Genomic DNA, 26,456 nt, shown 5'->3' with positions numbered 1-26,456 from the left:
TGGTGATAGCATTGACTGGATATACTTACTTTCATCTTTCCGAGTCCCTAAAGTCTTGCATTCTGATTTTATTCATTTCCATGAATCAATGAAATTTAAGGTCAGTTCATCTTGGTGCAAAATCTGGGTTCCCAATCACTGGTGTCGTAGTTCACAACATGGAGGATCTGATCACCATAGGTTTAGTTGATTGCGCCTCTTTACAGGTATTGCCAACAATAGGATGTTCCTTTACCTGGTTTGGACATGTATTACATGTGTAGCGATGGTGGACTATAATTGTAATACAGTGTGTTTCCTCATCATTCCCTATCTGTAGTTATATCTCTTTAATGCTGGGCGCCAGTGACTGTCATCATATTGGTGAGCCCAACCCAATGGATTGTGGGATTAGTAGTCTTTTCTGGCAGCGATTCCATTGTCTAACCATACACCGGGACTACACATCCCAGGGATCCTTGCTACCAACTGAGGAGCCTTCTGGGAAAGTCTATAAAGGAGACCAGAGATCCACCCCATGCTCTTTTTCCTGACCCTTGCAGAATGCACACCTCTCTGTGACGGCGATAGAGAGAGGTTGCGGCCTACCACACGGTGTTCAAGTTATTCCAGCCCAGCCTTTGAAGGCCCAACTCTGCTTGCTGTTCGTCAGACATTTACATGGCACCAACTCAGCAGCTCGACATCAGGCTCATCTACACTTCGCATCCGTGGGTTATCTCTAGCGGTTCCATTGACGGACGTCTCTTCCTGGGTCGCTGTCTGTAAGGCATCTAGTTCGGTTCGATCGTTGGTGAGAGGGAAACTGCCCATCTTCTGCATTCTTTCCCTGGTTACTTTATTGGAACACTGGTACAGACACCTTTACCTTGGGAACACTTTACTGTAATTATATGTGAACACTGTATATAGACACCTTTACCTACAACCATTTCAAGGAGTACCATTAGCTTATTTAAGCCAGTCAGTCTGTTAATGCATTACTGCGTTTTATTGGATATAAGCAGATGAGCTCCAACTTCCGGTGAAGACTATCAGGCCTGCACCTCAGACATTGCTGCTGTTACTATTTAAAGGACCCCATACTATCCATATTCTGTCTGATCTCTCATTAGGATTTAAAGGTTGAATAGGCTGGCCAGGGTTCCCCTTTAGAGTGTAACTATCTGCATTAAACCTAACCTCTATTGTCCTACAGGTCAAGCTTCAGGTGGTATCTCATTGTACATACATGTGTATTGTATTCTCCCACTGTTTAACTGTTCTTAAGCTGTCTTTGGGGGAATTCCTCTACCGAGTGTGGGCTGTTATTCAGAACTTGGTTGATCTATTGCCCTTTTCCCTTTTGTAAATTAATACCACTTTGCTTACTTCAGTAAAGCTGAGATAATACAAATATATTGACTTGTGTGACGTGTCATAGTTACCTAGTTACATAGTAGACGAGGTTATAAAAATACACAAGTCCATTAAGTGCAACCTATGTGTGTGATTATATATCATTATTACATTGTATATTCCTGTATGTTGTGGTCTTTCAGGTGCTTATCTAATAGTTTTTTGAAACTATCGATGCCCCCCCCGCTAAGACCACGTAGTTTAAGGTTGAACCTCTTTTCTTCTAATTTTAATGAGTGGCCACGTGTCTTGTTAAACTCCCTTCCCTTAAAAAGTTTTATTCCTATTGTGGGATCACCAGTATGGTATTTGTAAATTGAAATCATATCCCCTCTCAAGCGTCTCTTCTCCAGAGAGAATAAGTTCAGTGCTCGCAACCTTTCTTCATAACTCATATCTTCCAGACCCTTTATTAGCTTTGTTGTCCTTCTTTGTACTCGCTCCATTTCCAGTACATCCTTCCTGAGGACTGGTGCCCAGAACTGGACAGCATACTACAGGTGCGGCTGGACCAGAGTCTTGTAGAGCGGGAGAATTATCGTTTTATCTCTGGAGTTAATCCCTTTTTTAATGCATGCCACTATTCTGTTTGCTTTGTTAGCAGCAGCTTGGCATTGCATGCCTGGCTGTGCCTATCATCTTCTAGGACCTCCAGGTCCTTTTCCATCCTAGATTCCCCCAGAGGTTCTCCCCTAGTGTATAGATTGCATTCATATTTTTGCCACCCAAATGCATTTTTAAAAAATTTTCTACATTAAACCTCATTTGCCATGTAGTTGCCCACCCCATTAATTTGTTCAGATCTTCTTGCAAGGTTTCCACATCCTGCAGAGAAGTTTTTCGCCCTGCTTAGCTTAGTATTTTCCCAAATACCGAGATTGAACTGTTTACGCCATCCTCCAGGTCTTTTATGAACAAATTAAATAGGATTGACCATTCCGAGTACTCCCCATTTATCACCACCCTCTGAACTCTCCCTTGTAGTCAGTTTTCAATCCCTGTACTCACCCTATGGTCCATGCTAACTGACCTTATTTTGTACAGTAAATGTTTATGGGAAACTGTGTCAAATGCTTTTGCAAAATCCAGATACACCACGTCTACGGGCCTTCCTTTATATAGATGGCAACTCACCTCCTAATAGAAGGTTAATAGATTGGTTTGGCAAGAACGATTCTTCATGAATCCATGCTGATTACTGCTAATGATACCGTTTACATTACTAAAATCTTGTATATAGTCCCTTATTATCCCCTCCAAGAGCTTGCATACTATTGATGCGGCTAACTGGTCTGTAATTTCCAGGGATGTATTTTGGGCCCTTTTAAATATTGGTGCTACATTGGCTTTTCTCCAATCAGCTGGTACCATTCCAGTCAGTAGACTGTCAGTAAAAATTAGGAACATTGGTCTGGCAATTACTTGACTGAGTTTCCTAAGCACCCTCGGGTGCAAGAAATCCGGTCCCGATGATTTATTAATGTTAAGTTACCCAAGTCTAACTCTAATGCCCCGTACACACGGTCGGACTTTGTTCAGACATTCCGACAACAAAATCCTAGGATTTTTTCCGACGGATGTTGGCTCAAACTTGTCTTGCATACACACGGTCACACAAAGTTGTCGGAAAATCAGATCATTCTGAACGCGGTGACGTAAAACACGTACGTCGGGACTATAAACGGGGCAGTGGCCAATAGCTTTCATCTCTTTATTTATTCTGAGCATGCGTGGCACTTTGTCCGTCGGATTTGTGTACACACGATCGGAATTTCCGACAACGGATTTTGTTGTCGGAAAATTTTATAGCAAGCTCTCAAACTTTGTGTGTCGGAAAATCCGATGGAAAATGTCCGATGGAGCCCACACACGGTCGGAATTTCCGACAACACGCTCCGATCGGACATTTTCCATCGGAAAATCCGACCGTGTGTACGGGGCATTATTCTGTCCTCTGTTAGCCATGAGGGTGCTTCCTGTGATGTGTCACGAGGATAAACACTGCAGTTTTGGTTACTGAAGCCCCCAATTCCCTCGTGAAGACTTAGGAGAAGAATAAATTCAATACCTTTGCCATCTCCCCATCCTTTGTAATCAGATGTCGTCCTTCCTCATTCTTTATGGGGCTAATATGGTCTGTCCTCCCTTTTTTATGGTTTACATACTTAAAGAATTTCTTGGGATTTTTTTTGCACTCCTCCGCTATGTGTCTTTCGCGTTATATCTTAGCCGCCCTAATTGCACCCTTATATTTCTTGTTGCATTCTTTATAAAGTTTGAATGCTGATGAACCTTGTATTTTTTGAAGGCCTTCTCTTTTGCTTTTATATGCATTTTTACATTGGCGTCCATCCAGGACTTTTGTTTGCTCTTTTAAATGTATTAACCAATGGGATGCACTGGCTAATGCCCCTATTTATTACGCTCTTAAAGAGAACCCATCTCTCCTCCGTGTTCTTTGTTCCTAAGATTTTATCCCGGTTTATATCTTCTAGCAAGGTTCGTAGTTTAGGGAAGTTGGCTCTTTTGAAATTCAGTGTCTGTATATTTCTCTTATATTTCCTATTTGTGTGATTTATACTGAAGCCAATTTACCTGTGATTGCTGTTTCCTAAATTGCCCTGTGTTTCCACATCTGTGCTCAGGTCTGTGTTGTTGGTAATCAGTAGATCTAGTAACGCTTTATTTCTAGTTGGTGCATCTACCATCTGACCCATGAAATTGTCCTGCAAGACATTTAGGAACTGGCAAGCCTTAGACTGGGCGGAGGGAACCACGCATTCGTCTATGTCTGGATAATTATTATGATAAAACTTCCCATCCTTGCTGCTAATCCAAGTTGTGATAGGAGGTCCACCTCCCCCTTCTTTCTCAGGTTAGGGGGCCTATAGCATACTCCCAGTATTATTTTCCCCTTAGCTTCATCCCTTTGGAGCTCCACCTTCTCCCTAGCTCCCTTAGTGATGTCATCTCTCACATTCACTTGTACATTATTCTTGATATACAGGAATACCCTTCCCCATTTTTTCCCCCTCTCTATATCTGCGATAAAGGGTATACCCTTGAATGGTTGCCAGCCAATCATGGGAGTTGTTGAACCAAGTCTCTGAAATTGCCACAAAATCCAAATCCTCCTCATACAACAGTATCTCTAGTTCACCCATCTTGTCCGCCAGGCTCCTGGCATTGGTGAACATACCACATAGTTTAGACCGTTCACATACTATCCTCTTATTGGGTGTTCCGAGATTGCAGCTAGGACTTGTTACTATACTTACCTTGGGTTTATGTGCTTTAGTCAACCTACCACTAATGCCCCCAATACAACCCTCTGGACTATATTCCACACTGACTATCTCCACCTCTAGACCCTCCCCCCATCGCCTAGTTTAAAAACCCCTCAAACTTATTGGCCATCTTTACTCCCAGCAGATCTGCACCCTCCTCATTTTAGGAGCAGTCCGTCCCTTCAATAGTACTGGTGTCCGACTGAGAAGGCGGCCCAGTCCTCCAGTAACCCAAACCCCTCCTTATTACACCAGCTCCTCAGCCACTTGTTTACTTCCCTAATCTCCTTCTGCCTTTTTGGTGTGGCTCGATGTACCGGTAGTATTCCTGAGAATACTACCTTGGAGGTCCTTTTCCTCAATTTAGCTCCCAAGTCCCCAAAATCGTTCTTTAGGACACTCCATCTGCCTCTAACTTTGTCATTGGTGCCAATGTGCCATGTGCACATGTGCCAATGGGTGCCATGACAGCCGGGTCTTCCCCAGCCCCTCCCAGTAATCTCTCCACCAGATCTGTGATGTGCCAAACCCGAGTGCCCGGTAGACAGCATACAGTTTGGCGCTTCAGGTCTTTGTCACAGATTGCCCTCTTTGTCCTTCTAAGAATAGAGTCCCCTACCACCAGAAACTGTCTATCCTTTCCCTTGGCTCCCCCCCCACTCTCACTGGAGGAGTTTTTCCCCTAGCAGCTAGGAGAGTCCTTCTGCTCTAGCAGTGCTGGTCCCTGACTGGTTTCACCAATGTCACTCAATGGAGTATTTATTGGGATGCTCCAGCCCAGGATCAGCCTCCCTGGCACTTCCCCCTCTACCCTTCCTGACTGTCACCCATGTACTCTTTTCTGGTGCCTGCACCTCTTTGTCTCCACCCACCTCAGCCATGCTGACCCCTGCCATTACCTCCCTGGTACGATCCCATCTCTCCTTTAGTATGAAGGGTCTTCTCATTGCTGACAGTTGCTTCCCTAGATTCAGAACCTGGGCTTCCAGGGAAACAATGTGCTTACATTTTGCACAACAGTATTTGCCCTCAGTCAGATAATCAAGGAATGCATACATGCCGCAAGATGTACACTGAGTCGCCACACCCGCCGGGCATTGTACCTATCAATTTAATGAGGATTGGGATTATACCCTGTCCAAAGGTCATTTAAAGGTGCTTGTTATAAATGTCTGAACCCAGAGTGTCAGGTGGGTTGGAAGGTTCACAGGGTTATGGCGATGCAGATGAGCAGGTAAATCCAAGCAGTCCTCAAGGGGACCGTGCTACACACGGTAACCACGGAAGGGCCTTAAGAGGGCAGTCGTGATTAGGGATGAGCTTCGAGTTCGAGTCGAACTCATGTTCAGCTCGAACACTGGCTGTTCGCAAGTTCGCCGAACAGCGAACAGGGAAGTCCCGTCATGTCCCGTGCATCAGAGGGGGGCGGGGTCACCGGGTGGCCCCGACCCACGGTATTTAAGAACCGTCAGACGAGGAGACTCCGTCACACAGCGGGAGCCTCCCTCCATGCCAGCATGGATGCGGAGCGGCCCGGAGAAGAAAATGAAGAAGAGAAGAAAGAAGAAGAGAAGAGGATGAAGAAGAAGATGAAGAGAACAGCGGGAGCCTCCCCCCATGCCATGGGTGCGGAGCGGCCCGAGGAGAAGAAGATAGAAGACGCCGCGGAGCAGATGCTGGACGAGAACGCCGGAGGAAGAGCCAGAAGAAGATGAAGGAAGATAGAAGAAAGAAGAAGCATTTAAATAAAGGAATTGTCAAAAACTGTCTCTTGTCATTTTTAACATTTTTGACAGTTTTTTAGTGAAATGGTTGAGGGCATGTAGCCTGGTACGGTTCAGGAGGGGGGGAGCCACACTCTCGTCCCCCCCTCTTTTCCTGCGGCCTGCCAGGTTGCATGCTCGGATAAGGGTCTGGTATGGATTTTTGGGGGGACCCCACGCCGTTTTTTTTTTTTTTTTTTGGCGCGGGGTTCCCCTTAAAATCCATACCAGACCTGAAGGGCCTGGTATGGAATTTAGGGGGACTCCCACATCATTCTTTTTTTTAAATTTTGGTTCGGGGTTTCCCTGTGTTGAATTCCCATGCCGTTTTTATCAATGAACTTCTATGTGTATTGTCGGCAATGCAATAGCCGCGGGTAGTTTAAAATGGGTTTTTTCCTTCCACTTGTCATTTTGCTGTCAGACTGTTCTAAACACGGGAAACATGCACCCCTTTACAGGCATACTATAGACACCCCCCAGGTACGAAATTTAAAGGGATATTACACTTTTATTGTTTGACTTTAAGCATTATTAAAATCACTGCTCCTGAAAAAACGGCCGTTTTAAAAACGTTTTTTTTGCATTGATCCATGTCCCCTGGGGCAGGACCCGAGTCCCCAAACACTTTTTATGACAATAACTTGCATATAAGCCTTTAAAATTAGCACTTTTGATTATTCATGTTCGTGTCCCATAGACTAACGGTGTTCGCGTGTTCCAGCGAACTTTTTTCCTGTTCGCATGTTCTGGTGCAAACCGAACAGGGGGGTGTTCGGCTCATCCCTAGTCGTGATGGATTGTTCAATAGGTATCCAACTATTTGTCCCTGTGTGGTTACACCAGTCTAAGACTCTAGATAGATGTACTGCTTGGTAATATCGGACTGGATCTGGAAATCCCATGCCCCCACATTTTTTAGGCATCGTAAGTATATCTGCCTTAATCCTGGGTGGACAATCTGCCTGTAGGAATTGTATAAATTCCAGATTATTTTGATTTAGGAAGTTAGCTGGAATTGCCACCGGCAGGGTCTGAAATAGATACAATATTCGAGGCATTAGGTTCATTTTTAAAATACAGTTTTTCCCAACCATGTATGTGTCAAGTTCCGCCATCTCCTAAGATCGCTTTTGATAGTAACAAGCAATTGTGGGAAATTATGTTGAAACGTATTGGTTATGCACTGTGTAAGGTACAGTGGGGACGGAAAGTATTCAGACCCCCTTAAATTTTTCATTCTTTGTTATATTGCAACCATTTGCTAAAATCATTTAAGTTCATTTTTTTCCTCATTAATGTACACACAGCACCCCATATTGACAGAAAAACACAGAATTGTTGACATTTTTGCAGACTTATTAAAAAAGAAAAACTGAAATATCACATGGTCCTAAGTATACAGACCCTTTGCTCAGTATTTAGTAGAAGCACCGTTTTGATCTAATACAGCCATGAGTCTTTTTGGGAAAGATGCAACAAGTTTTTCACACCTGGGTTTGGGGATCCTCTGCCATTCCTCCTTGCAGATCCTCTCCAGTTCTGTCAGGTTGGATGGTAAACGTTGGTGGACAGCCATTTTTAGGTCTCTCCAGAGATGCTCAATTGGGTTTAAGTCAGGGCTCTGGCTGGGCCATTCAAGAACAGTCACGGAATTGTTGTGAAGCCACTCCTTCATTATATTAGCTGTTTGCCTAGGGTCATTATCTTGTTGGAAGGTAAACCTTCGGCCCAGTCTGAGGTCCTGAGCACTCTGGAGAAGGTTTTCGTCCAGGATATCTCTGTACTTGGCCGAATTCATCTTTCCGTCAATTGTAACCAGTCGTCCTGTCCCTGCAGCTGAAAAACACCCCCCACAGCATGATGCTGCCACCACCATGCTTCACTGTTGGGACTGTATTGGACAGGTGATGAGCAGTGCCTGGTTTTCTCCACAATACCGCTTAGAATTAAGGTCAAATAGTTCTATCTTGGTCTCATCAGACCAGAGAATCTTATTTCTCACCATCTTGGAGTCCTTCAGGTGTTTTTTTTAGCAAACTCCATGCGGGCTTTTATGTGTCTTGCACTGAGGCGAGGCTTCCGTCGGGCCACTCTGTCATAAAGCCCCGACTGGTGGAGGGCTGCAGTGATGGTTGACTTTCTACAACTTTCTCCCATTTCCCGACTGCATCTCTGAAGCTCAGCCACAGTGATCTTTGGGTTCTTCTTTACCTCTCTCTCACCAAGGCTTTTTTCCGCCCAATAGCTCAGTTTGGCCGGATGGCCAGCTCTAGGAAGGGTTCTGGTCAGCCCAAAAGTCTTCCATTTAAGGATTATGGAGGCCACTGTGCTCTTAGGAACCTTAATTGCAGCAGAATTTTTTTTGTAACCTTGGCCAGATCTGTGCCTTGCCACAATTCTGTCTCTGAGCTCTTCAGGCAGTTCCTTTGACCTCATGATTCTCATTTGCTCTCACATGCACTGTGAGCTGTAAGGTCGTATATAGACAGGTGTGTGGCTTTCCTAATCAAGTCCAATCAGTATAATCAAACACAGATGGACTCAAATGAAGGTGTAGAACCATCTCAGGGATGATCAGAAGAAATGGACAGCACTTGAGTTAAATATATGAGTGTCACAGCAAAGGGTCTGAATACTTAGGACCATGTGATATTTCATTTTTTCTTTTTTCATAAATCTGCAAAAATGTCAACGATTCTGTATTTTTCTGTCAATATGGGGAGCTGTGTGTACATTGAGGGAAAAAAATGAACTTAAATGATTTTAGCAAATGGCTGCAATATAACAAAGAGTGAAAAATTTAAGGGGGTCTGAATACTTTCCGTCCCCACTGTATATTCCTAAGTACAAGTCTCTCGTCACCCATTTGAACAAGAAACTGGATTCCAAAGCAGGGAATCTAGCTTCTGGAATTGTTAGATTCATCACTTCAGATTTTGCATACTTAATTTATAGTTTGATAATTGTGAATCAATACTTCAGTTTTAACACTTATTATTTGAAAAAAAAAAGAAAAACAGTGCAATTTGGGTCTCTCTTCCTCTTTTTGGTGGTAAAATGTTCCTGTTAAAAGAGCTAAAAGAGATTCATCCATTTTTACAACCTCTTCTTTTGCATATTTATAGGGTATGTGTGTGTAAGTTAAATATTTTGATAATAATAAAAAATGTAAGCTCATTAAAATTACTGTATAGATGACCTCTAAATAATATAATAATAACTGTATATTGAAAGCTGTCTCTGTCTTTTCTTTCAGCCCCCTCCTGATGTTCTGTATGCCAATAGAGCCGACCTAGTGCGCCCTCAGGAGACCGTGTATTCTGACCTAAGACTAAACTGATCTTGGCCACCTTGACTGGAAAAGCAGCACAATTTATTTGTGTCTTCCTCTTAGTGTTACTCAACTCTCCATCATCAGGATTTGGGATGATGTCACCTTCTGTGCCACTATGATGGATTTACGAGGTCAATGGAATGCTTACAGGAAGTGTCCTCAACTAGGATCTGAAATCTTGGCTTAACTTCAGTTCTGAATTCATGCTCAATTTCCAAGTCAATATATGAAGAGGTGTTGACAGAACTGAGATGTGAAGCCAAACTGTAGATACAAATAACCGGTATGGACTATGAACTGTTGCTGGTCAACATGTGTATCTGAAATCATGTTTACCTTTCAGTAATTCATTAACAAAATTTTAACTGTTTGGTTCCAGTTAAAAAAAATAATAGAACAATTAGGGGCCATTCATACTTTTGCCTGCAGTAAAATGCTTTCCGTTTACCACTTAAAATGCATTTCAAATGGAGATCCAGTTTAGATATTTGTTTTTTGTTTTTTTTTGCTTTTATTTTTACAAAAGAACATGTAGTTATTTTGCACAATAATACCCCGTACACACGGTCGGACTTTGTTCGGACATTCCGACAACAAAATCCTAGGATTTTTTCCGACAGATGTTGGCACAAACTTGTCTTGCTTACACACGGTCACACAAAGTTATCGGAAAATCCGATCGTTCTAAACGCGGTGACGTAAAACACGTACGTCGGGACTATAAACGGGGCAGTGGCCAATAGCTTTCATCTCTTTATTTATTCTGAGCATGCGTGGCACTTTGTCCGTCGGATTTGTGTACACACGATCGGAATTTCCGACAACGGATTTTGTTATCGGAAAATTTTATATCCTGCTCTCAAACTTTGTGTGTCGGAAAATCCGATGGAAAATGTGTGATGGAGCCTACACACGGTCAGAATTTCCGACAACAAGGTCCTATCACACATTTTCCGTCGGAAAATCCAACCGTGTGTATGGGGCATAAGAGTCCTTTCACACTGGGGAGGTAGTGGTAAAGAGCACAATAAGAGCCCTTTCACACTGGGGAGGTAGTGGTAAAGCACCGCTAGTTTTACTGATAGCGGGGCCCTTTTAACCCCCCAGAAAGGGTAAAAAAGGGGTTAAAAGTGCCCGCTTAGTGCTGCTTTCAAAGCAGCTCCCATTCATTTCAATGGGCAGGGGTGGTGGAGGAGCGGTGTATACAGTGCTCCCGCACCTCCCCAAAGATGCTGCTTGCAGGACTTTCTTTCCCATCCTGCAAGCGCACTGCCCCAGTGTGAAAGCCTGAGAGCATTGAGAGGCGCTTTTCAGGCACTATTTTTGCACAAAAACGCCTGAAAAGCGCCCCAGTGTGAAAGGGGTCTAAAGAGTTTCTAAACCAAAAAACATGTAATATATTGCAGCTTACCACTTCTTGGATGTAGTGGCTGCATTCGTTTTCTTTTTGTTTTCAGTCTTTTTTCCCCTTTATTTTTAACTGGTAATCCTGTAGATAACATACACTATATTACCAAAAGTATTGGGACTCCTGCCGCACGACGATGTACGTCCAAGCTTTGAAGGGGTATATCGTTGTTATGGCAGCAGCTAGCTGCCATAACCCCGGTATCCCCGTTTTCGTGCGACGGCCGGCTTTCAGATAAAAGTGGTCCATGTGGAGGATTCGCCGCAAGATCACTTTTATCGGTGGCGGGAGAGGGCCCCCCCTCCGCCGCGATCCGGTGCCCTCCACCGCTTACCGGAGCCGTCGGTAGTGGCGGAGGCGATCGCATCCATCTCCGTCCTGTGCCTGGAGACGAGTGAGGCTAAGATGGCGCCCACTCGTCTCCATGACACTGCTGGGCGGAAGCGACGTCAAAACGTCACTTCCATCCACGCCTCTTAAAGACACATTTTTTTTAAATGTCATTTTTTTGAATGACTTTTTTTTTTTAAATTGCATTTTGGTGTAAATATGAGATCTGAGGTCTTTTTGACCCCAGATCTCATATTTAAGAGGACCTGTCATGCTTTTTTCTATTACAAGGGATGTTTACATTCCTTGTAACAGGAATAAAAATGACACAATTTTTTTTTTTTTAAAACAGTGTAAAAATAAATAAAATAATGTAAAATAAATAATAAAAATAATAAAAAAAAAAAAAAACCCTGTCCCGATGAGCTCACACGCAGAAGCGAATGCATACACGAGTAGCGCCCGCATATGAAAACGGTGGTCAAACCACACATGTGAGGTATCACCGGTAGAGCGAGAGCAATAATTCTAGCCTTAGACCTCCTCTGTACCACAAAATATGCAACCTGTAGAATTTTTTAAACGTTGCCTATGGAGATTTTTGAGGGTAAAAGTTTGACGACATTCCACGAGCGGGTGCAATTTTGAAGCGTGACATGTTGGGTATCAATTTACTTGGCGTAACATTATATTTCACAATATAAAAAAAAATTGGGCTAACTTTACTGTTGTCTTATTTTTTTATTCAATAAAGTGAATTTTTTCCAAAAAAAGTGCGCTTTTAAGACCGCTGCGCAAATATGGTGCAAAAAAAAAAGTATTGCAACGACTGCCATTTTATTCTCTAGGGTGTTAGAACCCCCAAACATTATATATGTTTTTTCTTCTAAGTAATTTTCTAGCAAAAAAACCTGTTTTAAACATGTAAACACCTAAAATCCAAAACAAGGCTGGTCTTTAAGTGTTTAATGGCATCCCGGTCTTAGTCTGTAGAGTTCAGTATTGAGTTGGCCCACCCTTTGCAGTTAAATCTGTTATAGCTGCAAATGGTGTGCCAGCTCCATATTGAACCCTACGGACTAAGACTGGGATGCCATTAAAGTTCATGTCTGTGTAAAGGCAAGCATCCCAATACGTTGCGTAATCTAGTGTATTTCCTATCCTGGTTTGGCTATGCCCTCTCCTCCACTGTATCTACAGAGAGCACTATGGTTGCCACCCATGCTGGACTTCAACATGTCTGTTTTTGTTAATTTCTGGTCCACAGACACAAATCAAGATGATAATACTCCAAGGTGATATGTTCTTGTGATCCTTAATGTGTATAGTGCATTATATTGCATTAACGACTTCTACAATATCATACAATTATATCACAAAGATTCCAATCCGATTAGAGTGGTAAGTCCGTGCAGTTCAAAAAAGTGCTAACAATTACAATACCGGTGATGGTAATTTACAGAACAACATTTACAACACTCGATATCTCAAAATTGGTGCCTAAAACTTCACACACTGTGTGCCACCTCTGTGCTCTGGGCATGGGCAGTGGCAGAGGCGGACCGGAAGTGACATCATGCAGAAGTAAGGTTTTGTGTTGTATTGAAGCACATTTAAAGATTTTAAAGTGTAAGTGCATTTTTGCTATTAATACATTTTTATATTAACAACATACTGCACCATAGGAGGCTTTCTGGTATTTTCCCCACATAGGGGCAACTTGTTCTTTGAGGGTAGAGATTGCACTGAACTGACTTGATCGGTCACTTTTTGTAGATAGGAGGTCAAGAAGGCAAGTAAGAAGGATTTCCTCCCAAAGATTGGTGCCCGGCCTTTTTGGGAGGGTGGTGGGCCCTGTTGGGTGGCCTGGGCTGCTATCTCAGGGTGTGGCCTGATCGTCACATCTATATGTGATCGAGAAAAGTGGGTGTAAAGGAGCGCCTGATGTCCGGTAGATGTAAATATTCAAACGTTTTATTAAAGCGGAGTTCCACCCAAAAATGGAACTTCCGCTTTTCCGGTTCCTCCCCCCTCTGGTGTCACATTTGGCACCTTTCAGGGGGGAGCAGACACCTGTCTAATACAGGTATTTTGCTCGCACTTCCGGACATAGATACCCGAGCCACCCGTGGGTATCTACGCCACTTCCGGCGCCTTTTCCGCCCCCCCCCCATGTCTTCTGGGAGACACACAGGTCCCAGAAGACAGCAGGGACCAGTGGGATAGCGCAGCGCGAGTTGCGGATGCACAGTAGGGAACCAGGAAGTGAAGCCGCAAGGCTTCACTTCCTGATTCCCTTACTGAAGATGGTGGAGGCAGCACCCGACAGCCGAGGGATATATCGGCTTTGGGTGCCGACATTGCGGGCGCCCTGGACAGGTAAGTGTCCTTATTTTAAAAGTCAGCAGCTGCAGTATTTGTAGCTGCTGACTTTAAAAAAAAAAAATCAGTGGACCTCCGCTTTAAGAGTACAGATGAAAAGATAAAGCCAATGCGTTTCAGGGGACAAAGGACTCCCCTTTCTTCAGGGCTGCTGATAGTTATTGGGAAAGGATCCTGATTAGGTCGGTCTGTGACAAATAGATTGGATCGACGTTTGTCTGAATGCTGGCTGTAGCTTCAGAGGCAGCATTACACCCACTTTTCTTGATCACATATGGGCAAGGCATTATGGCAGCATGAATAAAATGAAAGGGTGCCGCACTCCCCCATCACTGGAACCCTCAGGAAACTCGAACGGAGAGCCCCCTAGAGGCATAGATTAGGAGGTGATTACCATCATAATCTGGGAGGATTACCATGTACAGGTTATATGACATGAACTTGAGATGAGAGTTCTGTGATCACAGAGGTGGCACACTGTGTGTGTGAAGTTTAAGGCACCAATTTTGAGATATCAGAGGTTGGTTAATTTACAGAACAACATTTACATTATCGGCATTGTGCTTGTTGGCACTTTTTTTTTAACTGCATGGACTTACTACTCTTATTGGATTGGAATATTTGTGATATAGTTGTATGATTATTGTATAGGTCGTTATTTCAGGATAATGAATTGTACACATTAAAGTGGATGTAAACCCAATTCATGAAATTTGACTCGGGCACATATATCTGTAGTGTTTTATTATCTCTCTCCCAAGCCCTGAGTCCCGTGTGTCTTTGCTGTTTCGTTTCTCTGTTATCAGCATGTAAAATTCTGACAAGTTCTCTGAGACAGGGGATAAAAGCAGCCTGAATTTTGTGTCGTGGGAGGTTGTTAAGATTTGCTATGTTATAGTGACATTTTAGAAATGTTTTTGGGGACTAAGCAGTTACCTGAAAAATTTGCCTTTTGTCTGGAATTCCTCCTAAAAAATAGCAGTGTGCTTTGGCTCATAGCTATAGAAAGTGTGACAATTTAATTCCCGGAATCATCACTTGAAATACCATTATGAACTGTATATCTAGTGGAGCTTCTTTTTAACAGCCCATCGGAGTGGATTGGATCTTTTTGGAGAACTCTTGCAATTTTCATTTGTTTTTATTCATATTTTTAGCACATTTCACTTGTGATTACGTTCAATATTTATGTAATATTGGGTCACACAGAGTTTTCATATCTGCATTTATTAAGATAAATCACTTATAAGTCACTTTACTCTTTGATCACTATAACTATATAGCGCAGCTTTTTTCTTTCTATAATTCCCGGAATGCCCGCGGCATAGCACTATGGTGTTGAGTCATACAGCCATTTAAACTCAAGCATATTCTGCTGTGTTCTAACTTGCACTCGCCTGGTTCGCAGGCCAGTTGTCTTTACGGAGGAGTAGAAGAAGTAACACGTTTGCGTTGCGCTGTAGGTGGAAAATGAGTGACAGGAATCTGGAGCAGCGGATTGATATCAAATCTTGCATTGAAAATTAGCAAAAGTGAAAGTAAAACTTTAGCTCTGTTGCAACAGGCTTATGGAGAACATTCCATGAAGAAATCAAGTGTTTTTGAATAGCATAGGCGGTTTAAGGCGGGGCAGGAAGATGACGCAAGAGGTGGGACGCCAAAAACGCAAAGGACAGATGGAAATATGGGCAGAGTGTGAACCCTTGTATGCTCAGATAGAAGATTCACTGTTTGAATGATGGCAGAAGAATTGAACATGAACAATGAAACAGTGTGGCGGATTCTAACGGAGGATTTGGGAATGAGAAATATTTCTGCAAAGATGGAGCCTTGAATTTTCACTGAAGAACAGAAAGAACATCATCTTCAAATTTCCTCTGATCTTTAGAAGAATACAGATTTTCAATTTTTTGGGATTACAGGAATTAAATTGTCACACCTTGTATATCTTCAGTGTGAGATCATCTAAGGCTGCTAGTCTCAGGAGATTTGGAGTGAGATTTGCTGATATGACTACTGCGCTGCCCACTGTTCTCCTTGATGGAGGCTCTAACATGAAGAAACAATACCCTGCCTCTACCAAGATGGCCGCCTCTACACAGAGACACAGTTTTGAACAAGGCCTAGTAAGACAATGATGGGGGGGGGAGAATCAGCTGCAGGGAGGCCACAGGCAATGCTGGTGACTAGTCCTTTGCCCCCTGTCTGCCATTTTTTTAGCACAGCTGCCAGAATTTGGGTTCTTTTTAGGCCCAAATTAACCCTTAACCTAAAGCTTAGTCAAGATTCTACCTGTACAGTTATTACAGCAAAATTGATCAGTGTTAAATATTTCCATAAATATAATACTTTTAATTCTAGCCCCAATAATATTATCATGCTGAAATCTGCATATGCGAAGAAGAAAACACTGTACCATAACACAATATATCCGCACAAAAATGTTTGTCATTGATGTACAATGTGCCAAATCTATTGCAGTAGAAACTGCAGACATTACTTCTGAACAAGGGAAAATGTTCTCATGGTACAATAGGAACCTCCTGTTCTGTATTATGTAAATTATATCTGTGACTTCCTCATGTTGCAGCACAAACAGAACTTTGTCACAGCAAATTACATAGGTAAGGTTTAGCTGTGCGTTATTGAACTTTGTAGTATCGGATAATCTCATCAATCCTTACCATCACCAATATTATATAACTGTAATTATTTCCATGTTTTCATATCCTAAGCCAGTCAGAGAATGCCGGTTAGATACCTTCACCGATCATCGATTTTTATCGAGATTGGGACAACATGGCAGACACATTGGACACTTATGACACATTGTGACCATAGATTTCCTTAAATAATCCTACTAATCTGCATTCGGTGGAAGGGAGAATTTACTGTGCTGTGAATATCACTGAACTTTAGCACTCAGTTCTGACGGATTGCTTGTGTAAAGTCCAACAGTAAAATGTTGTGTCCCTGACCTTGATCTGGAGCATGTAAAGGGAATTTCTAAATGCTTTGAGTTTCACTCCCAGTGTAGGCAAAGGATGTTGACGGGCGATAGGAGCTCCTGAAATGGGGTCATGACCTGATGGTTCAGCAAAAGGGAATATATGGAGTCATAACTGCATAGAAAACTCACCTAATGCAACTTGGCCGAACGCTATTCAGGGGAACTACGCTTTAAAGGAAACCTATCATTGGACAAGTTTACAATTAGGAACAGTAGGCTTGTACCTATTTATAGCAGAAGTAAAAAGGCGGCTCTGCCCTTTAAGCCTTGTTCACATTATTGTAGCAGGATTGCTTGATTTTCCCGCGATTCTGCATGTTGCAATGGGCCAGCCCATTCACGTGAAGGGGCTGCCCTATCCGAAAAAAAAGCTCCTGTTCCTTTTTTGGGTAACAAGCTTAATGTGAATTTTAAAAGGGTGCTTCGTGGCAATCGTGGCAGAATCACATCATGTTTGGGGTGCCATTGAGGAATAATGTCACCCAAACACGTGGCGCATTGAGCTGTGATTGCCACGCAATTTGGAATCGCTGTGATTCTAAATTGTGAAGTATGACTGGAGCCCTATAGTTGCTGCCCATCCACGGTGGCTCCATGAGTGTTGCCTCAATTGGCCTAATTGATGGCATGGCCCTAGTTAATGACCACTGTCAGTATAGATTCTCTTTTTCTTGGTGTTTCCTGTCTGTGTCCCTGTTGGGTTGTAAAGGCAGAAGGTTTTTTCATAGAATGCAATCAGGTAAAAAAAAAAAAAAATTGGCGTGCAGCTTCCCCTCTCCCCCGAGCCAGCAGATCTCAGATCTCAATCCAGCAATGTGCACGAGAGCCGAAGCTCTCTCAGATCTCTCCCACCTTATTGGCTCAGATACAACAGTGGGAGCCCGCTTCTATCAATCATAGCCATTGAAGGGGGAACAGGGGGCGGGGCTGAGTCTTATGGGCACACAAAGCGGGGCTCGGGAGCTAGCACACACGAGTGCCCCATAGCAAATGGCTTGCTATTTGGGCACTCGGTGTGGGGGGGGTGGGGGTCGCAGGAGTGCCGGTGGGGGACCCGAGAATAGGAGGATCTGGGCTGCTTTGTGCAAAACCATTGCACAGACTAGGTAAGTATAACATGTTTGTTATTTTAACAAAAAAAAACCCTGAAACTTTACAATCACTTCAAAGCAGACCTTCACTCACTAGATTCACAAGACATCTTTGCACCCCTCCAACACCTCCCCCTCCACAATTAAAAAAACACTTTTTTTTTCTTATCCACACTCAATGGCTGCCATTCTTGACTAGGTGATAATGACATCTTCTCTTCTCTGAAGACTCCAGGGGATGTGCACATCACATACCCCAGGATCACACATCACATACCCCAGGATGCTTCAGGTTCCATAAAGATGCTGGAGGAGGGCAGATCTGGCAGCTTGTCATCAAGGGTCCATTTTTGTGAACCGGGAAGAGACATCCAGCTCCCAGTAGGAGGAGTGGAACCTGGCTGTGGCTGCATTGCATGGATCATAGAAGGACAGCGGTGGATTTTATGGATGGGTGGGTATATGAATTGCACGTAACAGTGAAAAAATTAAGAGGGGAAAAATGAAGGTGGGGGATGTGAAGTTTCTTTAAGTAATCAAACAGAAGTATAAAGCAGCAAACTGGACAATCGCAAAAACTGGACAGATGCCAACCCTTGCATGGTGGCTCCATTCATAGCACTACTCCAACCTGTAGGCGGGAGGGAGGCTAGGTGGTAGGGACCCTCTGGGGAAGGAACCGTACAGTGGTTGGAGTTGCAGAAAAAGTATTCTTAAGAATGGTTTCAACATATAGCAACAGAGTCTATGCAGGATTTTAGAACTGACGGCAACACTTACAGATGATTATATGACACTTGCACTTGCAGAATGCGATGCACAGAAACCGACAGTACCCGGCACAGGAGGAGGCTGGTAGGCAGTGAGCAGAAAAGAACTAGTAGCAGAAAGGTTCCCCACACTAGTGAGCAGTCCCTATACTGTCCCTTTGCCTCTCGAGCCTCTCCCTAACATAAGGAAGGCTCTGCTATGCATGTCACATACTCCTGGATGCTTCAGGTTCCATAAAGCCAACAAAGAAGGGTGAACCTGGAAGCTTGTCATCAGAGGGAATCAGCTCCCAGTAAGATGCTGGTGCAGAACCCAGGCTATGGCAGCGATGTGCAGCATGGAAGTCAGCATGCACGTTTGATTTTTTTCTAGAGCTCATACTTCTCTTTTAATTATTCATTATTATATCAATTCCCTGTTTTTAATTTGATCTTCTGTAGTTTAATCTTGATATTTTTTTTTGTTTTTTTCTACAGTGCTGTAGTTACTTTTGTTTTAGCCAATTGTATTATTACAGATATATCAATAATTATTTTTGTAATTTTTTTGTATGCTGTTTAATAGGGCAGTGCTACTAAGTGAAGTAACATCTACCAGCCAATCCCATGTCACTTTATCAGTCAAAATAGTGTAAGATCATTTATAATTGCTTGCAGTGGGTTACTGTTCTTTGATCTTTATTGTGTTAATATAAAATATAAAAGTTTTAAAAAAAATCTTAATATAAAATATAAATAGACATTGCACTATGCACTCAAATAAGGGCATTTTAGTTAACGCTGCAGACTTTTTTAATTCAGGGAATTTTTTATAGATTTTTAATTTTTTCATCAAATAATTTTTATTATATATTATTGTTTACTTGCAGAAATAACCGCCGATGAATAAATGTAAATATATATTGGTTGTATATAGCTTGTTTGGTTGTCTTGAAAATTAAATGAAAAAAAAAAAGTATTTGTGTCCTTTGTGTCCTTCATTTTACACTTTTCCAAACCTGACATTTTTGTTCCCTTGATGTCAAATAGGGGATTAAAGTAGACAGGTCATGAAAGATTTACAAGAGCTGCCACTGCCGACCTGTTTTTGAAGCAGCTAATTGTCTGGCTGTAATGTGTCTGGATTCAGTATGTTCAAAGTCACTAAACAGGCACAAGTATGCAGATCAGGAAAGTCAGAGAAAAGTCTGAGATCCTTTTCTGCGTGCCTGTTCTGACTAAAGTTTGCAAATCAGCATGACAGCCAGGAAACTAGCATTTGCAATGAGAGCTTTCATGTTTCCCTTGGAAAAGTTTCCATTAGGTAATGTTGCCTGTTAGGCTGGATTCACACCTATGCAGTTTTAGTGCTTTTTGCATTTTGCAGATTTGGACTACAGTCCATTTAACATGGTTTCATATGGAACACGTTCTGTAATGCAAATCTGCAAAATGCAAAAAGCACTAAAAATGCCATAGGTGTGAATCCAGCCTAAGACTTAGGCAACAGTGCTCTCTACTGTACAGGTGAGGAATTACAGCAACCTTTCCATTGAGAATTTGACATTGTTTGAACCTATTGAACTATTCCATGTGCATAAATATGAATATCATTTTTGTGCCTTTTTTCTCCTGCACAGAAATATATCATGTAAGACGGATATTTCTAGAGAACAGATAAATACATTGGTTAAGTGCTTGGAACTTCCTTTCAGACCACACGTCTTGGAAAATTATCATTGCAGAATCTTATCTGAAACAGGAAATTCTAAATTTCAAGTATATTTTTTTGTGCTGCTTAATTTGCTTTAAAAGTCACAAGGTTGGTCTACTGATGTACTAATAAAGATGAAGACACCGCTCACCAGCTGCATCGGTTCCGGACTTTCTGCTGCCTTGGGTGCGGTGCACAGCAATGCTTCCTCCAGATCAGATCAACACCCCCCACATGTCACAATCTAACTGTACAATCTACAATCTATGTTCTACAAGAGCCTGACTGAATGGATACAGTTAGCTAGGTTGTAAGACAGAAGTCTAACTATGTATTTAGTCCAACCAATAGAAAAAAATAAATAGAGATAGAATACTTCCATACACAGAATCTTATACCCACAGTTGATCAAGAGAAAGCCAAAAAAAAAAGAAGCATGGTCCAATCTGATCCAGCAGGAAAAAAAAAAATTCCTTGCTGATCCCCCAGGAGGCAATTGGATCTTCCCTGGTCCAACAATCCTTGGTGTTATTACCTATGAATGTTACTATCCAGTTATATTTTGTTCATTTAGGAATGCATCCAGCTCTTTTTTCCATTATAGTTTACTGAGTTGCCCAGAACTATTGCAGAGGTTTATTCCACATTTTCACAGCTCTTACTGTGAAGAAGCCTTTCCATATATGGAGGTAAAATCTCTTTTCCTGCATGCGTAAAGAGTGCCCATTATCCTCTGTAATGACCTGAAAGTGAATTACTCTACACCAAGTTCACTATATGGACCACTTATGTATTAATACATGGTGATCATATCCCCCCTTAATTGTTTCTTCCAAAGAGAGAATAAATTCAGTTCAGCAAATTCTTCCTCATAGCTGTTTGAATAAATAGTTTAGGTCATTAAATTTTTTTGGTAAAACTAAAGAAGATTGTACAGTCAGATTGTAATGTTTATGATAAGCTAAACATACATATACCGTATAGACTGCCGGTCTTTATTGTACCTTAAAATAAAAGCAGCACAAAATGCTTACATATTTTTTAGCTACCAGCCCTTAGGATGTATTTACCCCTTTTTATTTTATTTTTTTTTTCTGATGCGTTTTCATATATTTTAATGAAAAATACATCAAACCAAATTTTGGCATGTGTTGTAAAGTGCAAAGCAGTCCATGTTAATGCACAGCAATAAACATCAATGTACGAAAATACATACTGACATGTTTTGACGAGCAATGTAAAGTGCATTGTAAAGCACTTTTAGGGGACATGCACACTGTACTTATGTATGACCTTCAGATTCATGGCAGACTTTTCTGGCATAAAGATGTGAGAATGGGCTACATAATAAATGCACGTATGTGCGCATTTTCGTGCATATGCGTGCACGTGTATAAATTCTTCTAGCACCTCTTGGTTTGTGTGGTAAGCGTGTACAATACTGACCAGCAAAGCAGTTTTTTGTTTTTTTACTGATCTATATGCAGCACATGTTTATGTGCCTGTATGTACAGGCCTAAGACTGCATTTAGATCACTAAAAATAAAAATGTCTAAATTCCAAAATTGTGGCTTTTTTAGGCCTGCATTTAAAAGAGGCCTAAAAGTATAAGGACTGATTCAAACATTTAAATAAAAAAAAGGGGTTCAGTGCTCTAAGTGAGACTACACAATATTCAAATATACATGTATCACCAATACAAAATGAAATAAACATATTAGTGCAGCACCAGTGAGAATGCTGAAAATAGTAAATTTAACAAACACAGTCAAAAATAGTCTGTGAAGCAATATAAATATAAGAGCGTGATTCCTATGAGGATCTTGCACAATATTCTTATTACTCATGAACTAAAAATTTCAATCAGATGACTCCCCATATACATAATCAATATATACTCATTCCGCCTGAGACCTCTGAATCATAGGAGGTCAATTTGCCCTTGATGTTAAATTGGGTCTTAGAAGAATGGAGAGTTATCAGATCTCATCACAGGATGGACTGTGGAGGTCTTATATGTAGAGCAGTGCCAACGTCCTATATTATAAAGCTTAGAAAAATGGAAGGGAAGGGGGTATAAGATACCCAGGAGAATGAAACAAATGGATTTTGTAGGCACCAATCATAAAAATCAATGTAAACTTTTATTTATACATAATTATTAAAAAGAATCATATAGACGTAAACATTTTTTTAAAAACGCAATACATTGCGGGAAGTGGTAGTGTATATCACTACCTAAATATATGAGAACAGATCAGGGGATAGCCCCTACAACAAGGGAAGGCTTAAACCCTTTCCGTTCCCATTCAATAACCTCAGACTGATATAGCTCGGTAAGGCTCTACATGTTTCGCAAATTTTGATTGCTTCTTCAGGAGCTTGTTTGGGATACCTGTAATAGGGAATAATGGAGAAAGACGTACACCAAAAAAAAAAAGGACATACACCAAAAAACATTGAGTAATATATTAATATTGTTTTAACATAAAGGCTTTACAATAATGCGTCTCAATCAAAACCACTGAGTGCTGTGAGAGAGCAGTCCCAAAGGCCCACAGTTCAACACGCATATGGTGACATGTGATCACATGCGGGGATGTGTCTGGTAAGAGAGTTTGTATCACCGATAGACTCAAGGGGAGTAGTGTCCTAAAGAGTCCCAACTGTCCGAAGAAGGGGGAGTGATAACTAATGTACATATGTAGTAACACTGAAACATGCATATGTAGATAAGAGCACGGGGCACAGTAGATGGGGGTGGGGGTCAGGGGAGAAAAAGAAGGAGGAGAGAGATAGGCAGACAAGGGGGGGAGGGGAAAGGGGGGAGGGGGAAAAGGGAAAGAAGGGGAGAGAAAACAAGTCGGGGGGGGGGGAGAAAGAAAGGGGGAGAGGGAAGGAAAAAAAAACACCATATGCGTGTTGAACTGTGGGCCTTTGGGACTGCTCTCTCACAGCACTCAGTGGTTTTGATTGAGACGCATTTGTTTCATTCTCCTGGGTATCTTATTCCCCCTTCCCTTCCATTTTTCTTTTTAAATTGGGTCTTATTTGCCACAGGTGTCCTTCACCATCCCTCCTTCCAGCCAGATTTTTCCAGATGGCTCCACTCTTATTTAAAATACAGATCTCTCCAGGTGGCTCCACTCTTATTCAAGAACCAGATCTCTGCAGGTGGCTCAGCTCTTATTCAAAATAAAGATCTTTCCAGATGGCCCCACTCTTATTCAAGCCCAATCAAATTTCCCTTGCATACAAAATATCTTGATCAAAATCCAGACGGCTCCACTTTTATTCAAAATCCAGATCTCTCCAGGTGGATACACTCTTATTCCATATCCAGATCTCTCCAGATGGCCCCACTCTTATTCAAAATCCAGACTTCTCCAGATGGTTCCACTCTTATTCAAAATCCAGATCTCTCCAGGTGGCTACACTCTTTTTCCATATCCAGATCTCTCCAGGTGGCTACACTCTTATTCCATATCCAGATCTCTCCAGATGGCTCCATTCTTATGCAAAATCCAGATCTCCCCAGGTGGCTCCACTCTTAATAAAAATCCTCCTCCTCTATTCTCACATCTAATGCTCTCTATGCATGTTATTTATTAAGATATGGCATAAAAAAAATCTACTTACATAAAAACATGGGTATACCAGCGGTCCTGCATCAATTCACATTAATCCTCCACAATGACACAGCAGCTGGCTTTAGGGAAGCTTGACAGCATCATACCTCCACCTAACGCGTTACGTCCACTATGGTGGGGCTTCATCAGTGCGCTGAAGTTTAAAAATCTGTGTATTGTCATGCGGGAAATAAAGGTCCAATTCAAAGATCTGCTGTGTTGTGTTGCTAGTCCAATCAAAACAAATGTGTTTCCCAATTGGGAAGATTCCGCCTTACTTCATGCCACAGACGCACAACATGAAATAAGAGGAATTCTCTACAATAAGGGGAAAAAAAATTGCCCTTGACAGTTGTCACAGGAAACAATGTTTCTATTGGCAAATCTCCACTCTAGTTAAAAAATGGCAAGTAGCTCATCTATTATATACAAGAGAATTTTTTCAGTACACCCATCAAGAAAAAAAAAGTGCAGTCTTTGCTGAGCTCTTTGCTAACTAAATGTTAGTTACCTGGCTGCTTCTGAGATTTAGAGGTCGTAACGAGGTCATGGGCGTTATGTGTAAAGTGGATGTTTATGAGTTCGGGATTCTCACACATTGAACTGATGACCAAACATCTCGGTGGGTGCGAACGTGTTAGACTTTCTTCTCACTGTTCCAATTTTACTTTATTTCCTCCTACCCCCCCCCCCTTTTTTTTATTTCCTCTCTCTCTTCTGCATATACGTTATTTCTACTTTTTCACACATGTTGGTTTCATCTCCACCTTATTTCTTTACATTACTGGTAACAGTTTATTGAACTTGTACAAGATTATATTTCCTTACCTACAGTATTTTTTATTTTTATTTTTGTACTCTCTTATGACATTTGAAAAAACTGCAATAAAAATGTATCTGATAAATAAAAAAACATGAATCACAGACTTGGAACAAGCTTGCAGCTATTCGTCGTCAGAAAAAAGTCAGGATTTTTGGACTTTGGAATCCGTGCCACAGAGTATTGAAGCCATTGGAAAATAATTTCTGGGTGTGCGGATAGGAGCGCTTAGTATAAACTTTTATCTCGCTTGGGATTTTTTTTTAAAAGTGTTTATTTATTAAGATCATCAGATACTTTCAATGCATTTTAGGGGAAAGCAGCTATTCAGTTTGCTGTTAGGACATTCTAGTCTCATTTCAGACTTTCTACATGATCTCAGCTGGATTGTATCACAAACTATTGTTCAAGCTAGGGCTGCTGTTAGAAATCACGGGGCCCCATACAGCCTAGCTGAAAGGGCCCCGCCAGGCATGTGGTTGCAGGTGTACAGCACCAAACACAAACAGTGTGAATTTGGGCCACTTACCCACATCTGCATACCTGTCAAATTAGGACCTGTGGCTGTGTTAGTACAGCTGCTGTGTCCCCATAGAGAAACAGGTGGCTCTAGCTGCATGAACAAACCACTCATTCACACTGCCAGGGTACCAAGAGATTGAGGACATAGATTCCTCAATCCCTTTTTTCTTAGCAGCACTGCAGAATGAATGAGCTGGAAGTGGTTAGTACAGAAGCTCCTTGTTTATTAACAAACTGAAGCATAGTAAACATAGTTAACTATGCTTCAGTTATACATGAGCACAGGGATGATTGGTAACCATTGCTTAATGTATTAATTCAAGAAATGAAGGGACCAGTGAATTTGATATGTTTACTGCCCCCCCCCCACTCCATTCTGACACCCAGCAACTCTGCAAGGGCGGCCCACAGGGGGATTGGAGTGGAAGGAAGGGAGGGTCTGATTTTGGAAGACGAGTGATCAGAATAGCAGAGGGATACAATTACTGTAACCAAGCAGGAAGGAGAAGAGGAGAAGATGGTTGCGATGCAGGGGGAGTCATGGGGGATCCGTTACAGTAATTGCTTCCTACAATGCTGGTCTATTGAACTGCCATGAAGCTGTAATGGGCCCCTTGTTATACATATAGAGCCTGAGCTCCATACTGAGAAGGACTGGTGCTACCCCCTTATCAGCGACCCTGATTCAAGCCCTGCAGAAAGGGGGTCCTTTACCCTGAAATGCGTTGCATGTATCTGAAGTTCTTAACACCTTGCCGCCAAGCTAATAGTAAATTGAAGGCCAGGCAGTGGTTCAGTTATCCTGACCAGGCATCATATGATGTCCTGTTATTAAATATACGCCAATCGCGCAGCCGATGATTAATCCAAGTACCGGCTCGCTACCAGTACCATGTGACCACTGTGACCAATCACAGCAGGTCACATGACAGTTGTAAACAATGGATGGCTTCCTTTCATGCCATCTATTTAATACAACTGTGTTGCTAGCTGTACTTGATCACATTGTACAGACA

The 26,456-nt window shown here is 42.0% G+C and overlaps 1 protein-coding gene across 1 annotated transcript in view; it reads left to right on the top strand.

The window, feature by feature from the left end:
• The window catches only part of LOC141110645 (cell adhesion molecule CEACAM1-like), a 140,144-nt gene extending 122,303 nt beyond the window's left edge, over nucleotides 1–17,841 (top strand). Inside the window, exon 9 of the mRNA XM_073602112.1 lies at nucleotides 9,708–17,841. Within this exon, the coding sequence (XP_073458213.1) occupies nucleotides 9,708–9,791 (84 nt within the window). The 3' untranslated portion in view covers nucleotides 9,792–17,841. The remainder of the gene's footprint in view (nucleotides 1–9,707) is intronic.
• The last annotated feature ends 8,615 nt before the right edge of the window (nucleotides 17,842–26,456 follow it).

Source organism: Aquarana catesbeiana, linkage group LG10 (genome assembly GCF_042186555.1).
Source record: "Aquarana catesbeiana isolate 2022-GZ linkage group LG10, ASM4218655v1, whole genome shotgun sequence".
Lineage (NCBI taxonomy): Eukaryota > Metazoa > Chordata > Amphibia > Anura > Ranidae > Aquarana > Aquarana catesbeiana.
The sequence above is the reverse complement of the archived record's forward strand: the minus strand, read 5'-3'. Positions and strand labels throughout refer to the sequence as shown.